The 20,721-nt window shown below is 44.5% G+C and overlaps 1 protein-coding gene across 2 annotated transcripts in view; it reads left to right on the forward strand.

The window, feature by feature from the left end:
* The window catches only part of STAP1 (signal transducing adaptor family member 1), a 164,276-nt gene that overhangs the window by 139,306 nt on the left and 4,249 nt on the right, over positions 1-20,721 (forward strand). The window contains exons 9-10 of one of the 2 annotated variants that reach the window (XM_089669987.1): positions 11,884-12,009; positions 16,803-16,854. In XM_089669987.1, coding sequence (XP_089526113.1) covers positions 11,884-12,009; positions 16,803-16,819 — 143 coding nt within the window. In that variant the 3' untranslated portion in view covers positions 16,820-16,854. The remainder of the gene's footprint in view (positions 1-11,883; positions 12,010-16,802; positions 16,855-20,721) is intronic. The other variant, XM_089669988.1, reaches the window with a different exon arrangement.

A 20,721-nucleotide genomic window follows, 5' to 3' on the forward strand; every position in this document is an offset into this window, starting at 1 on the left:
CCAGGTGCTGGCATATATCCTCTAGGGACGCCGGTCCTCTTCCTGGCTCTGTCATGGCCGCAAGGTACTGTTATGATCCGCCAGGTGGTGCCCCTGGCTGCCCACTTGACAGACCTACCCAAAGCGTGGAGTCTAAGTTCCGGTCTGTGCTTTCACCAGGGCCCCTGATGGTGGGGATGGACTTGAAACAGACCGGGACCAGGTCACGACCTCCGAGCAGGCCCACCAGTGGCAGGGGGAACCTCCGGGGATGTATTGGTACCGGGAGAGCCAGATGTGAGGAGGACGGCAGGACCTAGCAGGATGGATCACGAGCAGGGGTCCCGTGGGGTAGGCGAGGTACAGAATCGGCAGGCGGAGAATCGTCAGGTCACACGCAGGGTCAGCAGCATAAGTCAGTCCGTAGAGAGGTCAAAACAAGCCGGGGGTCAGGATGGGAGAAGGCAGAGTAGTCAGGACAATCCGAGTCAAACACAGGAGTAGGCAGCGTAGTCAGGGTCAAAAACACAGGTACAGGACTCAGGAACTCAGATAGACCTTGCGGCGATTACTGACAGTGCAGGGCATCTTTAAATATTGCGCCCTGCACTGTCATTGGCCGCCCAGGACGCGCCCCCGGGCTGTCATTGGCCGCCCGAGGCGCGCCCACGGCTCCCACTGCGCATGCGCGGCGTCCTGTCATCCACGGCTCGCCGGGACCTGGTGCCTGTGTCCCAGCGTGAGCCGTCGCCAGCGCGCATGCGCCGGCCGGCAGGACGCCGCGATCCCTGACATCAGGACATGAACTTGAGGAAAACAAACCTTTTATTTACCAGCTGGGACTTAGCCAGACAGTGTCTGTAAAGCCAAGTGGCTTGAAAAACATCTCACAGGGTATTCATATTAACAATTACGTCACAATGCATACATTTCCTCTTTCACTTTCTGTACATTCAAAAGGCTTTCTATTTCAATGGTTTTTATTAAATTTTAAACAGTATAAACAGAGGCAATAAAACACGCCCACGCAGGGGCTATCAATTGCACAGATAAACAATATGCAAAATAAAAAAAAAGGAAAAACAATGCTCTAATGCCAACAGGGCAAAAGGTACGCCCACGCAGGGGCTATCAATGGCACATAAGTTACAAAACAGTAATGTAACTGGTTATAACAACTAAATGCAGCTGCCCAGTCACACCAAAAACAGAGAGAGAGAGAAAAAAGAAAAGAGAGAAAGAAAAGAAAGGAAAAAAAAAAAAAAAAAAAAAAGGGGTGGGGGCAAAGAGCAGGGATTCAAGAGCGCCAACACCGAACGCCATTACATCCCCAGACTAGCCGGGGGGAGTGAGGGAAGGGCATATTGCAACCACGGCTCCCATATTTTCAAAAATTTACGTTGGGAGTCGTTGCGGATACTCGACATCTGTTCGTTGAGCATCATAGTGGTCATACGATCCCGCACCCCCTGAAGAGGGACAAACGGACTCTTCCAGGCCTGAGCAATTGTTCTAGTGGCGGATAAAAACAGATAGGAAGCCAACTTCTGCTGGTGAGCTAAGAGGCCCGGTATGGGGCAATGAAGCAAGGCATACCGAGCATCCCGGCGTATGGAGAGATGGAACAAGGTGAAAAGGAGGCCAAATACACGAGACCAAAAACGAAACAGTCTCGGGCATGACCACCAGATATGTAATACATCACCACGATGACCACAACCCCGAAAACATTGATCACTACAGGCAGGGTTAGCCCGGGCCAGCCGAGCCGGAACCCAGTACCAACGAAACAATACCTTATAGGCTGCCTCCAGTGTGGTCGTATTAAATGAGCATTTAGCTATGAGTGACCAGGCCTTATTCCAGTCCTCCGGATCCACAGCCACTCCCAGGTCGCGCTCCCACTGAACAACATATGAAAGAGAAGTATGCGACGAGCGTCTGTTCAGAGCTGCATAAAGAAGGGATATAAGGCCCGGAGCGCCCGGACGCAGTTGGCAGAGCTGTTCAAAGGCAGATTTCTGGTACGGGAACGCAGAAGTACCCCGCAGCGAGAGCAGCCAGTGTCGCAATTGAAGATATCGAAAAAATTCCGCCGGGGGGATATTCCGGGATTCCCGAAGAGAGTCCCAGGTGGGAAAGGACCGAAAAATCAAAAAGTGTCGCACCTGCGAAAAACCATTAGTCACCCACCAAGAAAACGCCCCTGGGTGATCCAAACCCGGCGGGAAAAGAGGGTTGTTAATAATTGGGAGCAAAGGCAGAAAAGGTGACATCAGACCACCAGAGTAACGCACCGAGTCCCAAACTTGTAGGCCATGAAGTAACATCGGACTCAGTGCCATAGGGCGCAGGGCAGGGGGAAGCCATAGAAGCGTCGATAGTGCGATAGGGGCACAATTAGGTAGTTCCAACAGGACCCAGAGGGGGACGTCGGAAGAGGCGTGCAACATAGACAGCGGGGCAATCTGGCTTGCTTGATAATACTTAGTCACATTAGGCACCCCAAGACCACCCTGAAGTCTATGGGCAAAAAGCGTACTTTTGGATACTCTGGGGTGCTTATCGGCCCAGATAAAACGCATTAACTTCACCGAAGAAAATGAGGGGGAACCCGCACCGGGAGTGTGCGAAAATAATACAACAATTTCGGCAAGATGGTCATTTTCACCGAATTAACCCGTCCTATCCAAGACAGGTGCGGAAATTGCCAAGAATGCATAAGAGAGGATAGAGAGCTAAGCAATGGATAGTAATTCGCAGCAAACAAGGAGTCATAAGTGGGGGTCAAGCGAATGCCTAAGTATTCAAGAGAAGAGGAAGCCCATTTGTAAGGGAAGTGGGATTGTAGGCGCGAAACCAAATCTGAAGCCAAAGTAATATTGAGGGCGACAGTCTTATCCAAGTTGATACGGAGACCCGAAATCAAGGAGAAGCGCTCAAGAACCTGTTGCAAATTAGGAAGCGTCGTCAGGGGGTTAGTAAGAGTCAGGAGGGCATCATCCGCAAAAAGGTTCAGTTTGAATTCCTGTCCCGCGTAAGGAACCCCCGATACATTGCAATCGGTCCGAAGCGCCAAAGCCAACGGCTCAAGCGCCAGGACAAAGAGCGCTGGGGACAGGGGGCAACCCTGTCTCGTCCCTCGCCCAATAGGAAAGGGATCTGAAAAATACCCAGCGTATTTGACGGAGGCCGAAGGAGAAGAATACAAGGCCTGAATCCAAGAAAGAATAGAATCCCCAAAACCCCAACGAGACAGCACAAACCGCAGATATTCCCAGGATAGAGAATCAAAGGCTTTATATATGTCTAAAGACAGTAAGAATCCCGGGATTTTCCGCTGTTGCAGAAAATGTATAAGATGGACCACCTTACGAACGTTATCACCCGCCTGCCTCCCGGGGACGAACCCTACCTGGTCCCTGTGGACCAGGCTACGCAAATATTTATTAATGCGGAAACTAAGGATCTTGCCCAATATCTTCAGGTCTTCATTAAGAAGAGAAATAGGCCGGAAGGCTTGCGGTTCCTGTACATCATCGGTCGTCTTAGGAATCATGGCGATATGCGCTCTAAGCGCATCTGGGGAGGGCGAGGAGCCCTGTCGTAACGCATTAAAATACTCAGCCAAAAAGGGCGCCAACAAGGCTGAGAATTTCTTATAATAAAGACCGGAAAAGCCGTCGGGACCTGGGGCCGCGGTGGACCGTAAAGATTTGATAGCTTGGAGCACTTCTGGTACAGTGACACCGGCGTTGAGTGCCACCTGTGCTGCCTCGGATAACCCAGGAAGTCGGAGATCTTGAAAGAATGCCTCTGCTTGAGCCACGGGGAAGGGATCTGGTTTAGCGTAGAGGCGTGAAAGGAAGTCTGAGAAACGGGAAACAATCTGCTGGGGATTAGAAGTACAGCCACCTGTAGGAAGTCGCAGTCGAATCGGTTTATGGGGTTTCCCCACAGAATTGAGTTTCCTGGCCAGCATCGGGCCCGGCTTATTAGCACAGGAATAAAATTTGTGTTTGGTCCAACGCAGGGCCCGTTCCGCCTCTGAAGAGGCAAGTAGGTCTAACTCTGCCGCCAGAGCGTCCCGAGCGCGTTTATGGGCCGCAGATGGAGAGGACTTCCAACGCGCATCCGCAGAGGCCAGGAGAGAATGAAGCTCCAAAAGTCGGCGCTCCCGCTCCCGCTTCCGGACCGCCGCCAGCTGTATAACATGACCCCGCACCGTGGCCTTATGCGCCTCCCATAGGGGCACTGCCGAGGAGACCGATCCCGCGTTTTCCATGAAGTATGTTCGTAAAAAAAATTCTATTTGTTGGCAGGTAGCCTGAGTGGTCAATAAAGAATCATTGATGCGCCAATGAAAAGGGCGCCGTTCTGACCCAGAGAGGGCAAGGAGAAGTACCAAGGGATCGTGATCCGACCAAGGCGAGGAGGGAATAGTTATCCGCCTGACCAAGGGAAGCTGCTGAACCTGCATAAATATATGATCAATTCTACAAAAACTATCATGAGGACTGGAATAGAATGTAAAGTCGCGTTCCGTTGGGTGAAGCTCCCTCCAGACGTCCGCCAGCCCTGCTGTCCGCAGGAGAGAGCGCATACGTTCCTCCAGCACCAAGTCATGAGAAGGGGCCGCCCCCCGTGCACAGCGCTTATCCAATGCGGAATCCAAAGTAACATTTGAATCCCCCAAAACAACAAGAAGACCCTTGGAGTGTCGGGAAACAATGGTGCAAAGATGTGAAAAGAATTTATCCTGAAAACTATTCGGCGCGTAGTAAGAGACAAAAGTAACCTCCTGATCCCAGAGGGTGCCTTGCAGAAACAGATACCTGCCCGTGGGGTCCGCTATATTCCTAGCACAGACAAAGGGGAGATTGCGTTTAAAAGCGATCAGGACACCCCGACGCTTCTCAGGGGCCGAGGCCGTGTAAAAGGTGGGATAGTGAGGTGAAAGATAACGCGGGGCGGAGGACTGAGAAAACCTGGTCTCTTGTAAACATACCACGTCAATTTGTTGTGATTTGAGGTGATGAAAAACTTTAGCCCGCTTCTGAGGCGAATTAAAGCCTTGAACATTTTGCGAATGAATTTTCAAAAGGGGCGAGGCCATGGCGGCATCAGGGCAACACGCTCAGCAGAAGAAACCATAAAGCAGCTAGCAATTTCCGCTCCCAATGGCGATCGGACCGTGGCGTCCCGGAACCCTGCAGAAAACAAAAACAAAAAAAAAACAAAGGAGAAAAAAAAACAAAGAAAGAAAGAAAGAAAAGGACACAAAAAGAATATACAATAGTGCAATCGTGTCACGCCAATGGTGACGTGCATCCTACAAAGGAAGGATACCAGTTAGGGGTGGCTCTACCACCGGACACATGGCTGCAAATGGAAACATCAGAAACATAAGTCCCCAGGGGGCAAAAGGGCAATAAGGCACTAAACACAATAGGTACCAAAGCAATAAAACTAAAGGAGCTAGGCCACCGTGATGACCTCCCCATAGCAACCCAGAGAACCATGGGGCTAACCCCCTCCCACCCAACCGGGCCTACCAGATCAACCTCCCACCCCGAAACCAGAGGGAACCCTCACTCCGTGCTACCAACAAAAAACGGAATACCATCACCCAGGCCCAAAATAGGCTGCGGCAGCAGAAAGTCATAATTCTCGAATCCATGAGGAGACCCCCCCAACCAGGGAAGGAACCCAAGGGGGCACACTGGAGCAGTCCCAACCCGTAATGCTGACAAACTGGGGGAGCCCTAAGGGCCAAACTCACGGTCCCGTCAAGGAAGTCCATCGGTGAGATGATACATGGGAAGTCCAAGACACATCTTCAGCCCGGAGAAGAACAGGCAGGACTTGATCGTGAAGAGGTCTGAGGGAGGGCCCTCTTCCTATTGGATGACCGCTCCCAGATGCAGCTTGGAAGAAGCGGCCTTGCCGGGGATCCAGATGAATGAGCTGGGCTCCGATCCGCAGCCTCAGGCGAAAGAAGGTGTAAAGATTCCAGAAGAGAATGGGCCTCCTCCGGCGTAGCCACAGAATGACTGCGGCCCTGGTAGGTGAAGGTAAGGCGAAACGGGAAGCCCCAAGCGTATTTGATACTGTGTTTCACCAGGACCGAAGTGAAGGGCTTCAATTGGCGACGCTTCTGAAGAGTGGTCTGAGAGAGGTCCGCAAAGAGCTGGTAGCGATGCCCCTGGAAGCTGAGGTCAGGGTTGTTTCTGGCCGCCAAGAGGATAGTTTCCTTAGTGCGGTAATACGTAAACTTGATGATAATGTCCCTCGGGGGCCCATCCGGTCGTCTGGGGCCCAACGCACGGTGTATGCGGTCAAATTCAAGCCGGTCAATGGGAACAGCGGGTGTCAGCTCCTGAAACAGAGCTGTAGCAGTGGAAGTAAGATCCGCGACCGTTTCCGGGATACCCCTTAACCGCAGATTGCCACGGCGGGAACGATTTTCGAAATCCTCAAGCCGTAGCAGCGCGTCCGCCAATTCTTTCTTGAGGTCGCACAAATCCTGTTCGTGATTTTCCATGACCGTGGCCGCAGCGTCCATCTTATCTTCGAGGTCGTTCGTCCGGTTGCCCAACTCGCGAATCTCTTGCGAAAGACGGTCGGCCAGCTTGGAGGTAGCGGAGGACAACTCGGACTGCAGCATACATTGGAATCGGCGCAGGAGCTCAGCATCCCGCAGAGATGGGATGGGAGACTGCAGGGATGGCTCTGGTGCCGGGTCCTCTACACTGCCAGGGTCCGACCCACCTATGGATGGTGACAGCGGGGGACCCAAAATCGCGGCTGGGGCTCCATCTGAGGTCCCGGGCGGGAGCCGCGAACCCGTGGCCGGGGTCCTGGAAGTCCGCGGCGGCCGGCCCAAAATCGAGGCCCCGGCTTCAGCCGCGATCTCCGGCGGGTAGGCCGCAAACTCCGGAGCAGCCTGCCGGGAGCTGGAGGCACGGGCGGCCGGCGTTTTTTTGCCCATCAGGGCACCAGAGAGACAGGGGGCCAGGGAGGAAACAGGGGGACCCCCCCTGAGGAGAGAAAATTGGCCGATGTGTCCGGCGGCCGAGGAGTTAATTTACAAAGCAGCCATCTTGGTTGCTGCTCACGAGCGCCCCCCCAAAAGGCTTTCTAAACTGTGCAAAATATAGCCTTGAATACCAGCTACAGATAAGAATACTAGCTACAAGCTGGAACACATTACTTCACAGGAAATAAGGGATGGGGGAAGTGAGCTGGTGACCTTGCTTTGCAAGCAAAGTCTCATAAAAATAATAAAGTTTAAAGGAGAACTCTGCAATATTTGGGTGCTGCCACAGTATCTTTTCTGAGTAACTCAGGGACAGCCTGCTGTAATGGGTGACTATATCCCTTACTCTCTTACTGTTTCTGGAGTCAATTCTTTGGTATCTCCAGAAGAAATTGATGCCTGTAACTTGGATCCAAGGACCCTTATTTCTATAGGACCACCCGAATCCGCTCCGCTGAGTGAGCCTGAACTTTAAACTGTGCCTGCAATGCTTCTTATAGCCACTGCAGATTTGGTATCAATTTGTGCACAAATAATAGAGAAATTTGTACACGGAAGCTCTAAATGCAGTCCAGTGCCACCCAAGGCACAGTCCATCTCTAGCCTTACAGGACTTTTACCTCTCATCGTGCCTGAGGCCACAATTATCATTGCCGACTCAGAGTCAGAAACTTTACATTCTAACTCTGTAGGAAATAATTTTAAGCAAGTTTCATATGACTCAGACTTGAAATCTGTTTTTTCCAACCTGACTATTTCAGTATACTCTACTATGCATCCAAAGCAGGGATCTCCATACTTTTCAGTACAAGGACCACACTGTATAGTTTACATATATTTAAGAGCAACCCCCCCGCCAAAAAAAAAAAATCAGCTTTATAAATGAAAAAATCAAATTTAAATGAATGTATTTACTCAGAGTTTTGTTATAATCAGCATGTGATTTAGAACAGAAAAAAACTTAAGTAAAACAAAGTAAACAAAATTCAAATAAACTTAAGCCGATCAGAATCCCCATCAGAGCCCCCTTACAACAAAGTCCCCATCTACTTACCTTAGAGTGCTGCATAAAGTATTGCAGTGGGCCACAGCTTGGAGACCCCTGATCTAGAAGATCAACGTACTGTACCAGGCATAAGGTGTTTTAGAACTCATACTACTTCAAATACCTTTCTAATACATTCAGCATCTGAAACATTGCTCTACGAGGACTGGGAACAACCCTTGCAATCTTGGCTTCCTTCTGACAGTTTGATGCAGTATTATACTGCTAAAACATCTCTCCCTACTGTGAACCTTCCTGTTAGCCACCTTAACAGGCATGTAGCTACTCAGGTTGATGGTGTTTCTACCTTTTGGGTAGACAGCTGGACTTCTCATTAAATTCTCATTTTGACTTAACTGGAATTGCTCTCCAAACATTGCTGGCGGTGACTTTGATTTGTGAAACCATGTCACAGTGGATCATGTCCCTTAAAAAGAAACTTCCAACATATGGGCAAACCCTTGTGTCCTTAAATGTTTTGAGCAAATGTTTGGAGCCCTATGCTTCATCTGTAATGGACTTTTACATGCATCTAAGCTAATCTCTCACATAGGGTAATGCCTGTTTTAACGCACAGAGCACTATGGCTACATCCATGGGACTTAGAGGAAGTGTTTAAAGAACACTTATTGATTTACCCTTTCAGGAAAGTCTTCTATTCTGTCATGTTCTTGAGAATGGCATTTGACTCAATGCAGAAGACCTGTAGATGGAGAGGACGTATATACCGTTTTTTAACTATTACAGCAGTAGTGACTTGCAGGTGATCGGAGTCTGCCTTCTCCTCAAACTGCAGTTCTTGTGGCCAGAAACCTTCTGTTTAAAATTGTGTTCCCATTGCAAGTGGGTTCTTTATTAGGAACCTTGTAAACTACATCCTCTTAGTTTGGTTGCTCAAGCTGTTCCCTGTAGCTTCCACTCTAGACCCTGAAATCAGCCATTTTTTTCAGTTGACCTTTTCTGGTCTTTTGGAGTTATTTTTTCCATGTATGCATCTTTCCTATTGTTTTGGTTCCTCTGTTGCCTGGGACCTCAGTTTCTACATTACTAGGTGTTTATGGAGAATACTCTATCTCTCTTACTCTCACTCCTTCTTACAAAGGAGTTCATTGAATTTAACCATTTCAGCAGTAGCCTGCAATATTTCTTCTGTCTCAATAGACTTTATTAAGTTTTTGCAAGTTACATAACAATAATAAACCAGAGACAGCAAAAGACCCGTCAATAGCCAAAACCATGATCACAAACCAAAAGCTTCATTGAAAAAATTCACTATGTGGCCACATTGGTTAGATTATCAATAGACGTTATACACTAATTAGATATTGGGGTGATACAACTACCCGATCATTGTCTAGCTTGTAATAACTCTTCATTTCTAGGCCAAATTTCAGTTTTCGGTACTGTGATAGTTTGCTATAAAACTTATAAAATAAAAACACCATAAAAACAGTATGAAAAGCCCCCAAATGACTCATTTGTAGAAAGTAGACACCTCAATGTGTATTTTTTTTGCCATGATCTTTGGAAATGATGAAACATGCTGGTATTGAGGAAGTTAACCCATGGAGATTGGTAACGGTATACTAGATATATTAAATATACAGGTCATACACAGAGGGAAGAGAACAAGAAACAATACCCTTAGATGTTTTGCTTTCTAATCCCTGTTTTTGGCCCACGTTGTATACAAAAGTTGATTATCCCTCTACCTTATAGGGGTAGTTCTCTTTTCAAGTTTGTCTTTCTTGTATAACATTCTTTCTTGTCATGGATCTTCCTTTCTTTAAAATCAAGGGCTAGGTATATCCTACCCAGCCTTAGCAGCTTTCTAATTGATTTTTCATTTGAACAGAAACACTAGGCTTGTTCCATTTCTTTAGTTGTCCAAACAAAATTTACTATTGGACAAGTCTTCTATTTTCTACTGTTGGCCATGTTGCTACTTGGTCTAAGTTCTCCTTTTTTTTCTTCCATGCGTTCTACTGTTCCACCTGTATTTTGGTGGAATTCTTTTCTTGGTTTCACATTTCAATCTGACCCCAAAGTTCTTAGGTGCGGTTTCCCCCTTCAAGTGGTTTTCTGTCCTGATTTGTAGCTTCAGGTTCTGATCAAAACTATATCTTTAGTCATGGCTTCTCCATTTCAAATGGCTCTTTTACATCCGGCCTTTCTTTTAAGGGTTGATTTTGTCTATTCTGTATATAGTAGGATTCCCCCCCGTAAATCTCTCAGTGGCTTTTGCATGTCCCATTTGTCTAAGATTATCCATAATTTATTCAATGAATGTCAAAGAAAATGTTTGCACTTACTGTAAAATCTTTTTCTTGAAGCTAATTGGGGGATACAGGTATCACCCCTCTGTGCTATTGCCTTATGTACTGCTTGCTCATAAAACCTGAGACATGACAGCTGGAGGAGGGGCTTAAAGTGTTACTTAACCCACAACAGTAAAATCAGTCTGTATATGCACTAAAGTATGCTTGTTATACTCATTGTGGAACCTAAAGGGGTTAATCCTCTTCACTGTGTAAAAAGGCTGTTTGATCCTTTCTTCTCCTCTTTCAAGTGACCACCTATTATCTCCAGCCTGAACCATAGGCATGGACATGCTCAGTTTGGTGTGTATTGCTAGAGAGGTTTTTTTTTTCTTGGGAGAGTGCATGTGATTAGCACAGGGCCAATCAGCACTATCCAGGCAGAGGTCAGGGGATTTCCATCCTCCTAGAGGAGAAAAAAAACTCCTCCTACAAGCTTTAGCTAGTGGTGGGCTGGAGACAGATAGAAGTCACAAGACTACTCTAACTGCTGATGAGAAAAGATATTTAGCAGTTTAGATTTACTAAAATAATTGTACTGCCATGTTCTGTGTACTGGGGGAGACCAGATATAGCGGATACAGGGTCCTGGGTTTAGTAACACTTTAAACAAGGGGTTGGCTTAACATTGTTTGCCAGTGTCTCAACCTGCTGTAGTTGGCAGCATAACCCATTTGTCTAAGAATATCTACAACTTCTGTGTTCCTTAATGATCTTCAAGAAAACGTTTTTATAGTAGATACAAATATCTTTTTTTGGTTGTCATGTGGTTATTTAGGATCCAAAAGTATGTAGTTTAGTTTTTCATAGGCCTGGGGGTATAGGGCTTTAGTTTAGAAGAAGATTTTGAGAGCATATATTTTGGTTATTTGTCCCCAATACTACTTTTATGTAATATTCACAGTTCCAGATACACTAAAATATTGTCTAAAACTGTAAGCACAAAGATATGACAAGTGTGAGGTGGTAAAGCAAAATCAGCATTTGTTACTGAATGCCCCTTTTATCTGCTCAGCAGAAATATATACGGTGCAAACGAATCCACAAATAAATACATGACAGACCTTTGTTTTACATAAGAAAAAAGGCGTGTCTCTAATAATGCAAGAAGCATTTCTCTTTATTTTTCTTTTTGCATAAGTGGGATACACTCAAAAATGTTAGCAATTTTCACCAGCTCCTCAGTTTAACACAATGGAGGGGATTTACTGACACATGAGCACTCAGAAACTGGTGCAGCTATGTATTTTAGCCAATCAGCTTTTAACTTCAGCTTGTTCAGTTAAGCTTTGGACAATAAAACCTGGAAGCTGATTGGTTTACATGCAGAGTTGCACCAGATTTTGCACCATGCAGTTTTAGTAAATAACCCCCAATGCTGTTTTTCTATTATTAAAGTGGTGTTCTTAATTTGCTATAAATTTAATATAAAATGATAGATTCTGGTGTCAATTGTTCACTTATGATTTTGTTATGTAGTTCCCTGTATTATTGTTTTACAGATTATGCTATTAAAGAGGAAACTAAGAAGAACACTCCTCAATCTAATGTAAGACAAATAGTGCACCAATTGTCTGCAGAAAGATTTATGCCAGCACAGTGTGGAAAGGAAAACACCTATGTGAATGGTGATTTTTTTTTTTTTTTTTTTAAACTAAAAATAAGTACATCAATTGCATGAAAATTTAGAATTACATTTTTACAGGTATTATTTTACGCGTGGTATCAAAAGACAAGTAGATAATGTAACCGATTTAAAATGTCGTAATGACCTTGTTAAAAGGAAGTAATGCATTCAAAAATCATGCTACTTTATATAATATATTGTCCAGCTTTAAGTATAACTAAAGGTAAAATTTATTTTTTTTCCGTTTTGGATAGGGAGGAATTAGAATACCTTTCAGGTTTTTAGTGCTGTCTGTGCCTTTGTTAGGGAGATTCACTCTCTATTTCTCCTGTTTACCATAACCACTGAAGGTAGAAGCAAAAGGCTGACATCTAACAGGCTGATGGTAGACTACACTTTCCACTGCTAATGCTTTCCTATGAAGAAAGGAAATTCAAGAAAACAGCACTGATAACAGGATCCATCAGCATTGAAATTTGTAAACTGAAAGTGCTAGGTTAAGAGTTTTAATAAGTCATTTACTAATGATTTTTTTTTAATTGTGCCCAATATATTAAACTAAATATGCTGAGGGTTTAATACTGCTTCAGGCCTCTTGCACACTGCTGCCTAAAAACACAACATTTTTAGGCATATTATTTTATTTTGCTCACTGTGTTAAACTAAAAAATGCTGAGGGTTTAATATTACTTTAAGGCATCAGGTGAATGCTTAAAGTGATATTAAGAAGTTTTTTTTCTTTTAATATCAAACAAGTTATACTCACCTGCTCTGGGCCATTTGCTGACCTCCTCTGGGAAAAAAGTTACCTGTCTGTTATACTGACCAGGGGCGGACTGACAACTCATGGGGCCACCGGGCAATAGGGGATCATGGGGCCCCTGTGTCTATGCACAAACTCAAAAAAGCCTATGAAATGGTACCAGGGTCATCTGATGGGACCCCCTACTGACCCCGGGCCCTCAGGCAGTGCCCGAGTTTCCAAATAGTCAGTCCACCCCTGATACTGTCCAAGTAACTTTAGTAGTCAGAAGCCACTCTCTGTAGGCTTGTTTCATGTGAATGACTCACAGTACAGAAGCAAGAGGGTCCACCTCCAGTCAAGTGGCATTTTCAGAAGGAAAGGTCTGCAATGGAGCCTTTGTACATATTTTTCTCATAACAGATAATAATGCCAGGTTTCCCACATCCACAAGGACTTCAAACTTCACACAACTTTTTTATGTCTCTTGAAGTAACAGAACTCTTGAGCTGTGCATACTAACAACTGTGGGTGTTTGCTGTGTATTAATCGGTGTCATTTATAGACCTATTTCTGTGCGGTGCTGCTATGCATACTAGTCACTATGTCTTTATCTTGGAAAGTGTGGTGCCTTGCTTTGTTCACTTACTGCATGGGATAGGTTATGGTATATGTGTGCTCTATATGTGTGGCTAACATTTTGTAAATACTCACTTTCATTATTTAAAACGATAATATACAGTACATTAACCACTGCAGTGGGGCTCTGGTCTGTGTTTGGTGTATTTTGCCTAACAAAGGAGTTTTAATACTTGTTGCCAGAATGATGTATCTTTACTAACCATTTCCTTCTCCGGTGGTTGCAGTGATGATCTATCTTTGCATGCTGTTTCCTTGATATATTATATCATTTTGCAACTTGTGATAAAAATTACAGAAAACAGAAAAACCAATAGAAAGAAAAAAATCTTACTGTAGTATTACCTAGACCCAATAAAGACAGACATGAGTGCACTAAGCCTGGGTCCCCTCTGATGCGGTGCACTGGTTTCTGTGCGTTTTCCACACTTCATCATAATTGCACCACGTTCATAGGAACCACTGCGGGTGTGTATTTTAAGTTAATGACACTCCAAAATCAGTTCGCAAAACGCAGTGCGGTGAGCAGAATCGGATCGCATGGGTGTGAACACCTATGCGATCCGATTCTGGTGTGGAATAAAAAAAAGGTCCTGCACTTTTTTGGTGCGGATGCGGTGCGATTTGAGCCATACAAAATGTATGGCTCAAATTACACAACACAGAAATCGCATGTGATTTGCGCAGGAATGCGGTGCGATTCATGTGCTAACCACATGCGATGTGCTGCACCAAATCAGTGTGAACCCAGGCTGAATGTATATTGTTTGCATTCTGCAGAAGTTTTTAATCTGTTACCTCCCAGAGGGATCAGAAGACTAGTGAAATTTTTTTATTTATCCATTAATATTTTTCCCTACGTCATTACAGTTTGATGTGACCACTATGATTAATGTCCTTAAAGCATTATTAAACCTGAAAACAAAAAAATATTATAGTGCAGCTTACCAATTCTTAGGTATAGTAACTGCATTAGTTTTCTTTTTTTTTTGCTGTATTTTCACTGGTCAGTAAGTCTGTCATTTTACAACTACCTTTAACAGGCCAAGCTTCCAGCATAGGTGGCAGTTAGAGGGTTGAGACAAACTATTTAACACTGGGGTTTTAACAATGATCAGCTTTCTTTTAATTTAGGATAGACCAAAAAAAAAACTGTTGCTGTAGCTGCATAAATAGCACTTGGCTTTCATTTGTTATTCAAGTCCATCTAAATTTGCCAGTGCGTCAAAGATACACTGATCAAAATTTGGCCGGTTTAGCAGGCACTGCCTGAATTTCAATCAGTGTGTGGCTATCCCTGATTGTTTGATTGACTTCTGTTAAAGGGACATGCTGGGAAACTTATGTTGATCAGTGTATTCTGCTTGTGGCAAGTCCCGCTATCAAAATACAAAGTCGCAGCTGAGTGGGGGATTCCTTCATCCACCTTGCTTGTGTGGATGGAGGAATCCCTTTGTATTTTCCATTCAGCCCGCTTAAAGAGAAGATCCAGGCTCCCCCCAAAATTAAAAGTTAGCAGCTACAAAAACTGTAGCTGATGACTTTTAATATAAGGACACTTACCTATCCAGGGATCCAGCGCCATCATCACTCAGGCTAGTTCTTCACTAGCCTCCAGGTTCCCGGCGGCAGCATCGCAAGTAGGGGAAACCGGAAAGGTTTCCTACTGTGCATGTGCGAGTTGCGCTGCGGCTTGTGATTGGTCCCGTAATGCTACCTGTGAAGTATCCCAGAAGACTGCGGGGGGTGGCGGTTGGGCTAAACTTCCGGCTCAGTTTGCTGCAGCGAGCCGAGTCAGAAATGGGAGCCTGTCAAAACCCGGTACCCGCTCCACCCCAAAAAAGTGCCAAACGTGGCAGTGGATAGGTAGGAGGGTGCAAACAAGCGAAGCTTCCACTTTTCCCGTTACCCCATGCTGCTGTCCAAAGCTGTCCTTGTTGTGCTTTCATCCAGAGTGGAGACAAGAAACTTCAAATTTTGGGTTGTCTCCAGAAAAGTAATAGAGAGGAAATTCTCCAATGGGGACACTAATTCTGGTGACCTGGGGGTCCCCAAGGAGTTTGACTATGGGACAGGGAGTGACATTAAATCTCTTCAATGGCACACAGATGGCAAAAAAATAAACCAACAAGGGTCATAATCCTCCCTTGCTCTGTCCAAAATGAAAAAAAAAAAAAGGTTTGCCTATAGTTCTACTTTAAAGTGAGAAGAAACACCTAAACCTCAAAAACTCTAATATGCAGTTACCCTATGCAAGAAATTGATTGTGAACCCTTAGGAATTCTCAAGATTTTTGCATCGCTTTATTCTAAAATTAAATTTTTTTCTTCCAAGTCATAAGAAAAAAAATAGGGCAGTCTTATTTAAAGGAAACCTGTGCTAAGAGAAACCCAAATAGTTTCTACTGCAGATATTTTGATAAATTCTATTGTCTCTGATTTTAAGACTTTCTGTGCTCACTGGGGTTGATTTAGTAAAGATAAATATGTTGTTCACTTTACAAGGCACGTTGAACTTTGCAAGGGAATTTTCCACAGAGATTAGTAAGTATGGTAAAAAAAAAATCACTTTGCAAATAACATATGACATTCAGAAAAAAAACCCAAAAAACAGAATGTTTGTTTACACATCACTTCACTTCGATCAATAGGTTCTGGGAATAAATCCCTTGAAAAGTGCAAGTTCCCTTGCCTTTAGTAAATCAACCTCAGTGACTCCAAACAAATGTTGCCTGGGAAGTTAGCGATAACTAAGAACTCCTTATCTGTATTCTTGTTCTAGGACAGTTATATGGAACCTTTTGAAGCCAAAAGGGGAAGTCAGCAGTGCAGCAAGTGTATCAGCATAGGTTTCCTTTAGCAAATAACTCACATCTTAGTTTACATGCCTATATCTTTATTTAGCTCCCCGCCAAGCTGATTTTAACCTTTTTTTCTTTCTTTGGAGCAAGCCCCAGGGCAGTGTCCATCCGCCTGTGCCATTTGTTTCACAATCTCTTGACTGTTAGCCTAGAAATTTGGCCATTACTGTTTTTAAACATTCTGCTCCCATTGACTTTAATGGGGTTCGGATTTGGCACCCTAACTTTAGTAATGTTTACCAAACTTGCCTTGAATCAACCCAGGTATGTTCAGCTCATTACTATATTCTGGTGTTCATTCTCAGTTTATTATTAATTACAGGTACTTATATAGTGCCCTCAATTTACACAGCGCTTTACATATAGTGTATAATGTACATTCACCTCAGTCCCTGCCCTCGAGGAGCTTACAATCTAAAGTCCCTAACTCACATTCATACATACTAGGCTTATATGCGTTTTTGAGTATTTACATTGGCTAATGTATGGAAGGTTTTCTAAAATATGTCTCTTTGTGATCTACAGTAACTAATTAAACCATTTTCTTTATCAGTATTTCCAGGAAACTAGGATTCATGTGATAGAGATATAGATGGGGAATTCTGGTAAGTTATGCTCATGTAAAAAAATAATCCTCTTTTATTGCAGCATTTCATACAATTCTTGCCCTGTTTTACTATCACAAAAACATGCTACATACAGTGGGGCAAAAAAGTATTTAGTCAGCTACCAATTGTGCAAGTTCTCCCACTTAAAAAGACGAGAGAGGCCTGTAATTGGCATCATAGGTAGACCTCAACTATGAGAGACAAAATGAGAAAAAAAACCCAGACAATCACATTGGCTGATTTGGAAAGAATTTATTTGCAAATTATGGTGGAAAATAAGTATTTGGTCAATATCAAAAGTTCATCTCAATACTTTGTTATATATCCTTTGTTGGCAATGACAGAGGTCAAACGTTTCCTGTAAGTCTTCACAAGGTTGGCACACACTGTTGCTGGTACCTTGGCCCATTCCTCCATGCAGATCTCCTCTAGAGCAGTGATGTTTTGGGGTTGTCGCTGGGCAACACGGACTTTCAACTCCCTCCAAAGGTTTTCTATGGGGTTGAGATCTGGAGACTGGCTAGGCCACTCCAGGACCTTGAAATGCTTCTTACGAAGCCACTCCTTCGTTGCCAGGGCGGTATGTTTGGGATCATTGTCATGTTAGAAGACCCAGCCACGTTTCATCTTCAATGCCCTTGCTGATGGAAGGAGGTTTGCACTCAAAATCTCACGATACATGGCCCCATTTATTCTGTCCTGTACATGGATCAGTCGTCCTGGTCCCTTTGTGGAGAAACAGCCCCAAAGCAGGATGTTGCCACCCCCATGCTTCACAGTAGGTATGGTGTTCTTTGGATGCAACTCAGCATTCTCTCTCCTCCAAACACGACGAGTTGTGTTTCTACCAAACAGTTCTATTTTGGTTTCATCTGACCATATGACATTCTCCCAATCCTCTTCTGGATCATCCAAATGCTCTCTAGCAAACTTCAGACGGGCTCTGATATGTACTGGCTTAAGCAGGGGGACACGTCTGGCACTGCAGGATCTGAGTCCCTGGCAGCGTAGTGTGTTACTGATGGTAGCCTTTGTTACGTTGGTTCCAGCTCTCTGCAGGTCATTCACTAGGTCCCCCCGTGTGGTCCTGGGATTTTTGCTCACCGCTCTTGTGATCATTTTGACCCCACGGGGTGAGATCTTGCGTGGAGCCCCAGATAGAGGGAGATTATCAGTGGTTTTGTATGTCTTCCATTTTCTAATTATTGCTCCCACAGTTGATTTGTTCACACCAAGCTGCTTGCCTATTGCAGATTCAGGCTTCCCAGCCTGGTGCAGGTCTACAATTTTGTTTCTGGTGTCCTTCGACAGCTCTTTGGTCTTCTCTTCACCATAGTGGAGTTTGGAGTGTGACTGTTTGAACTTGTTATCAGTATAAAAGACACCTGTCCACAACCTCAAACAGGTGCCATTGATACAGGTAATGAGTGCAGGACAGAGGAGCCTCTTAAAGAAGAAGGTACAGGTCTGTGAGAGCCAGAAATCTTGCTTGTTTGTAGGTGGCCAAATACTTATTTTCCACCATAATTTGCAAATAAATTCTTTCCAAACCTGCCAGTGTGATTGTCTGGATTTTTTTTCTCATTTTGTCTCTCATAGTTGAGGTCTACCTATGATGCCAATTACAGGCCTCTCTCATCTTTTTAAGTGGGAGAACTTGCACAATTGGTGGCTGACTAAATACTTTTTTGCCCCACTGTACCTGTGCGGTATTAAATGTTGTGCATACATCTGCAGAGATATTCTTTTCTGTCTTGAGGTATCAATGCATTCTAGATTAGGACATGGGAATACGGACATGTATAATTATGGCTTAAACATGCTGGGGCTGGATTCAGAAGCTTGGAACCATGTTCAGTCAAGCATTTAAAGTGATATTAAAGGCATTTTTTTGTTTTAAAATAATAAACTGGTTATACTTACCTGCTCTGTGCAGGGGTTTTGCACAGAACAGCCCCAATCCTCCACTTCTTTCCATTGGCGCTCCTGGCCTTTCACTCCTGCCAAGTGCCCCCAGAGAGAGCAGCCTGCTATGGGGCATCCATACACACACAGAGCCACAGCTCAGTCCCGCCCCCTCTCTCTCCTCATTGGCTGAGCCAATGAGGAGGGAGAGATCCTGGAGAGCTGAGGCTCTCATGCACATGGATCGTGATGGGGCCCAGGTAGTATTAGGGGGGACTGGGGGGACTGTTGCACACAGGTTTTTTTACATTCATACATAGAATGCCTTTGCAACCACTTTAATTCTGAACCCTAGGCAGATATAAAAAGGCACAAATGAATGCAGTTCTGTAATAATTAATACATTATTAAATATATTTTTGTAAGCAATGTATCTTATTTGGACCTGGTATCAGTGGCTTGCAGTCTGCTGTATCATCTCTACAGCACAGCTCAGAGATGGGGAGGCAAAAGCAGCAAAAGAAGGCAATCAGGTGTGCTGCAGTATAAGAAACATGCTGTTAGGAGCAGAGTAGAGTAACAGAGAGATGAGTTAATCAGGGTACCGCTTCTCCTTTCACTGTCCAGTCACAGGTGGGATTGGGGACTTGTAAGTGAAAGTGAAATTGCAAAGAGAAGGATCAGGTCCCCTCATGCCAGGGAGGGATGTGCTATGTGTCAGAGCTGTGTATATCTCACAATAGGATGGACAGAAATAGAAAGCAGTTGGAGATTGTTTACACGTGCCTTTGCCACCCACAGCCGATAACTTGTCAGAGGTGAGCTGACGGGCAGCTGTTGCCAACTCATTGCCTGTTTAACCTTCAAAAGTCTGCACAACACACCGCAGCAGTTGGGGAAGAACCCCACTTTGGTCATATGAGGTGGTGGCACCGCTGGCTGAATGCGACAGAGGGTATAATTTACTTTGCAGCCATGAAATCCACACAACCCCATCTGGCTGCTAATCACAGGTGCAATGCTTTACAGTCTCCTTTGGACAAAAAAAATAAATGCACATTTTTTTTGACCTTTGTCCAAAAGGTGAACTTATCCTTTAAGCTAAATAAGCTGAAGGTTTAATACCGATTTAGGCCTCTTGCATATTGCTGCCTAAAAACACATTTTTAGGCATACAGGCATTTTTTTTTTTACTGATCTAAATGCAGGCCATTGTTTTCAATGTGCCTGTACACACAGGAGCATAAACATACGCTACATATAGATCAGAAAAAATAGATACATCTTTGTTGCCGGTCAGTAGTTGTAAACACATATGCACAAATACGCACACTCACCTTCCTTTATTAAAATAAAGCTAGAATAATTTTTACGTTTTTGTACAAGTACATGCAAATATGCATGAGTGCTATACAGCTCATCCTCACGGTTTTTTTTTCTGCCAGGAATGTCTGATGTTCATGCATCAGTACAATGTGCAAGTACTCTTAAGCTGGCCATAGATAGATCAACTCTCAGCTGGCTCAGGAGGGACTGGCTGAGCTTTCCTCCATCTATGGGCAGATTAATTATACCCAAGTTGATCCATCGATTGATGTTGGATTGTTAGAATGCGATTACTGCCAGTGGCTATAGCTGCTAGCTATAATCACTGTGCTCTCCCCATACCCACCCCCCACCTTCCCTCCGGGAGAACACAATCACTCCGCTGACTGTGTTGATGGGGAAATCGAGTGATTTTGTTTCCTCGTGATTTTAAGGAAAGAAAATTGCATAATCCTGCATGGCCTGCCTTAAAGTCAGAGGCGGGTAGCATTTACAAAGGAAGGTCATCCCATATACACTGCTCAAAAAAATTTAAGGAACTCTTTGAAAACATATCAGATCTCAATGGGGAAAAATCTCATGCTGGATATCTATACTAATATGGACCAGGTAATGTGTTAGGAACATAAGGAT

Source organism: Staurois parvus, unplaced genomic scaffold (genome assembly GCF_062004578.1).
Source record: "Staurois parvus isolate SC_StPar_1 unplaced genomic scaffold, SC_StPar_1.0 ptg000086l, whole genome shotgun sequence".
In the NCBI taxonomy this organism is placed as follows: domain Eukaryota; kingdom Metazoa; phylum Chordata; class Amphibia; order Anura; family Ranidae; genus Staurois; species Staurois parvus.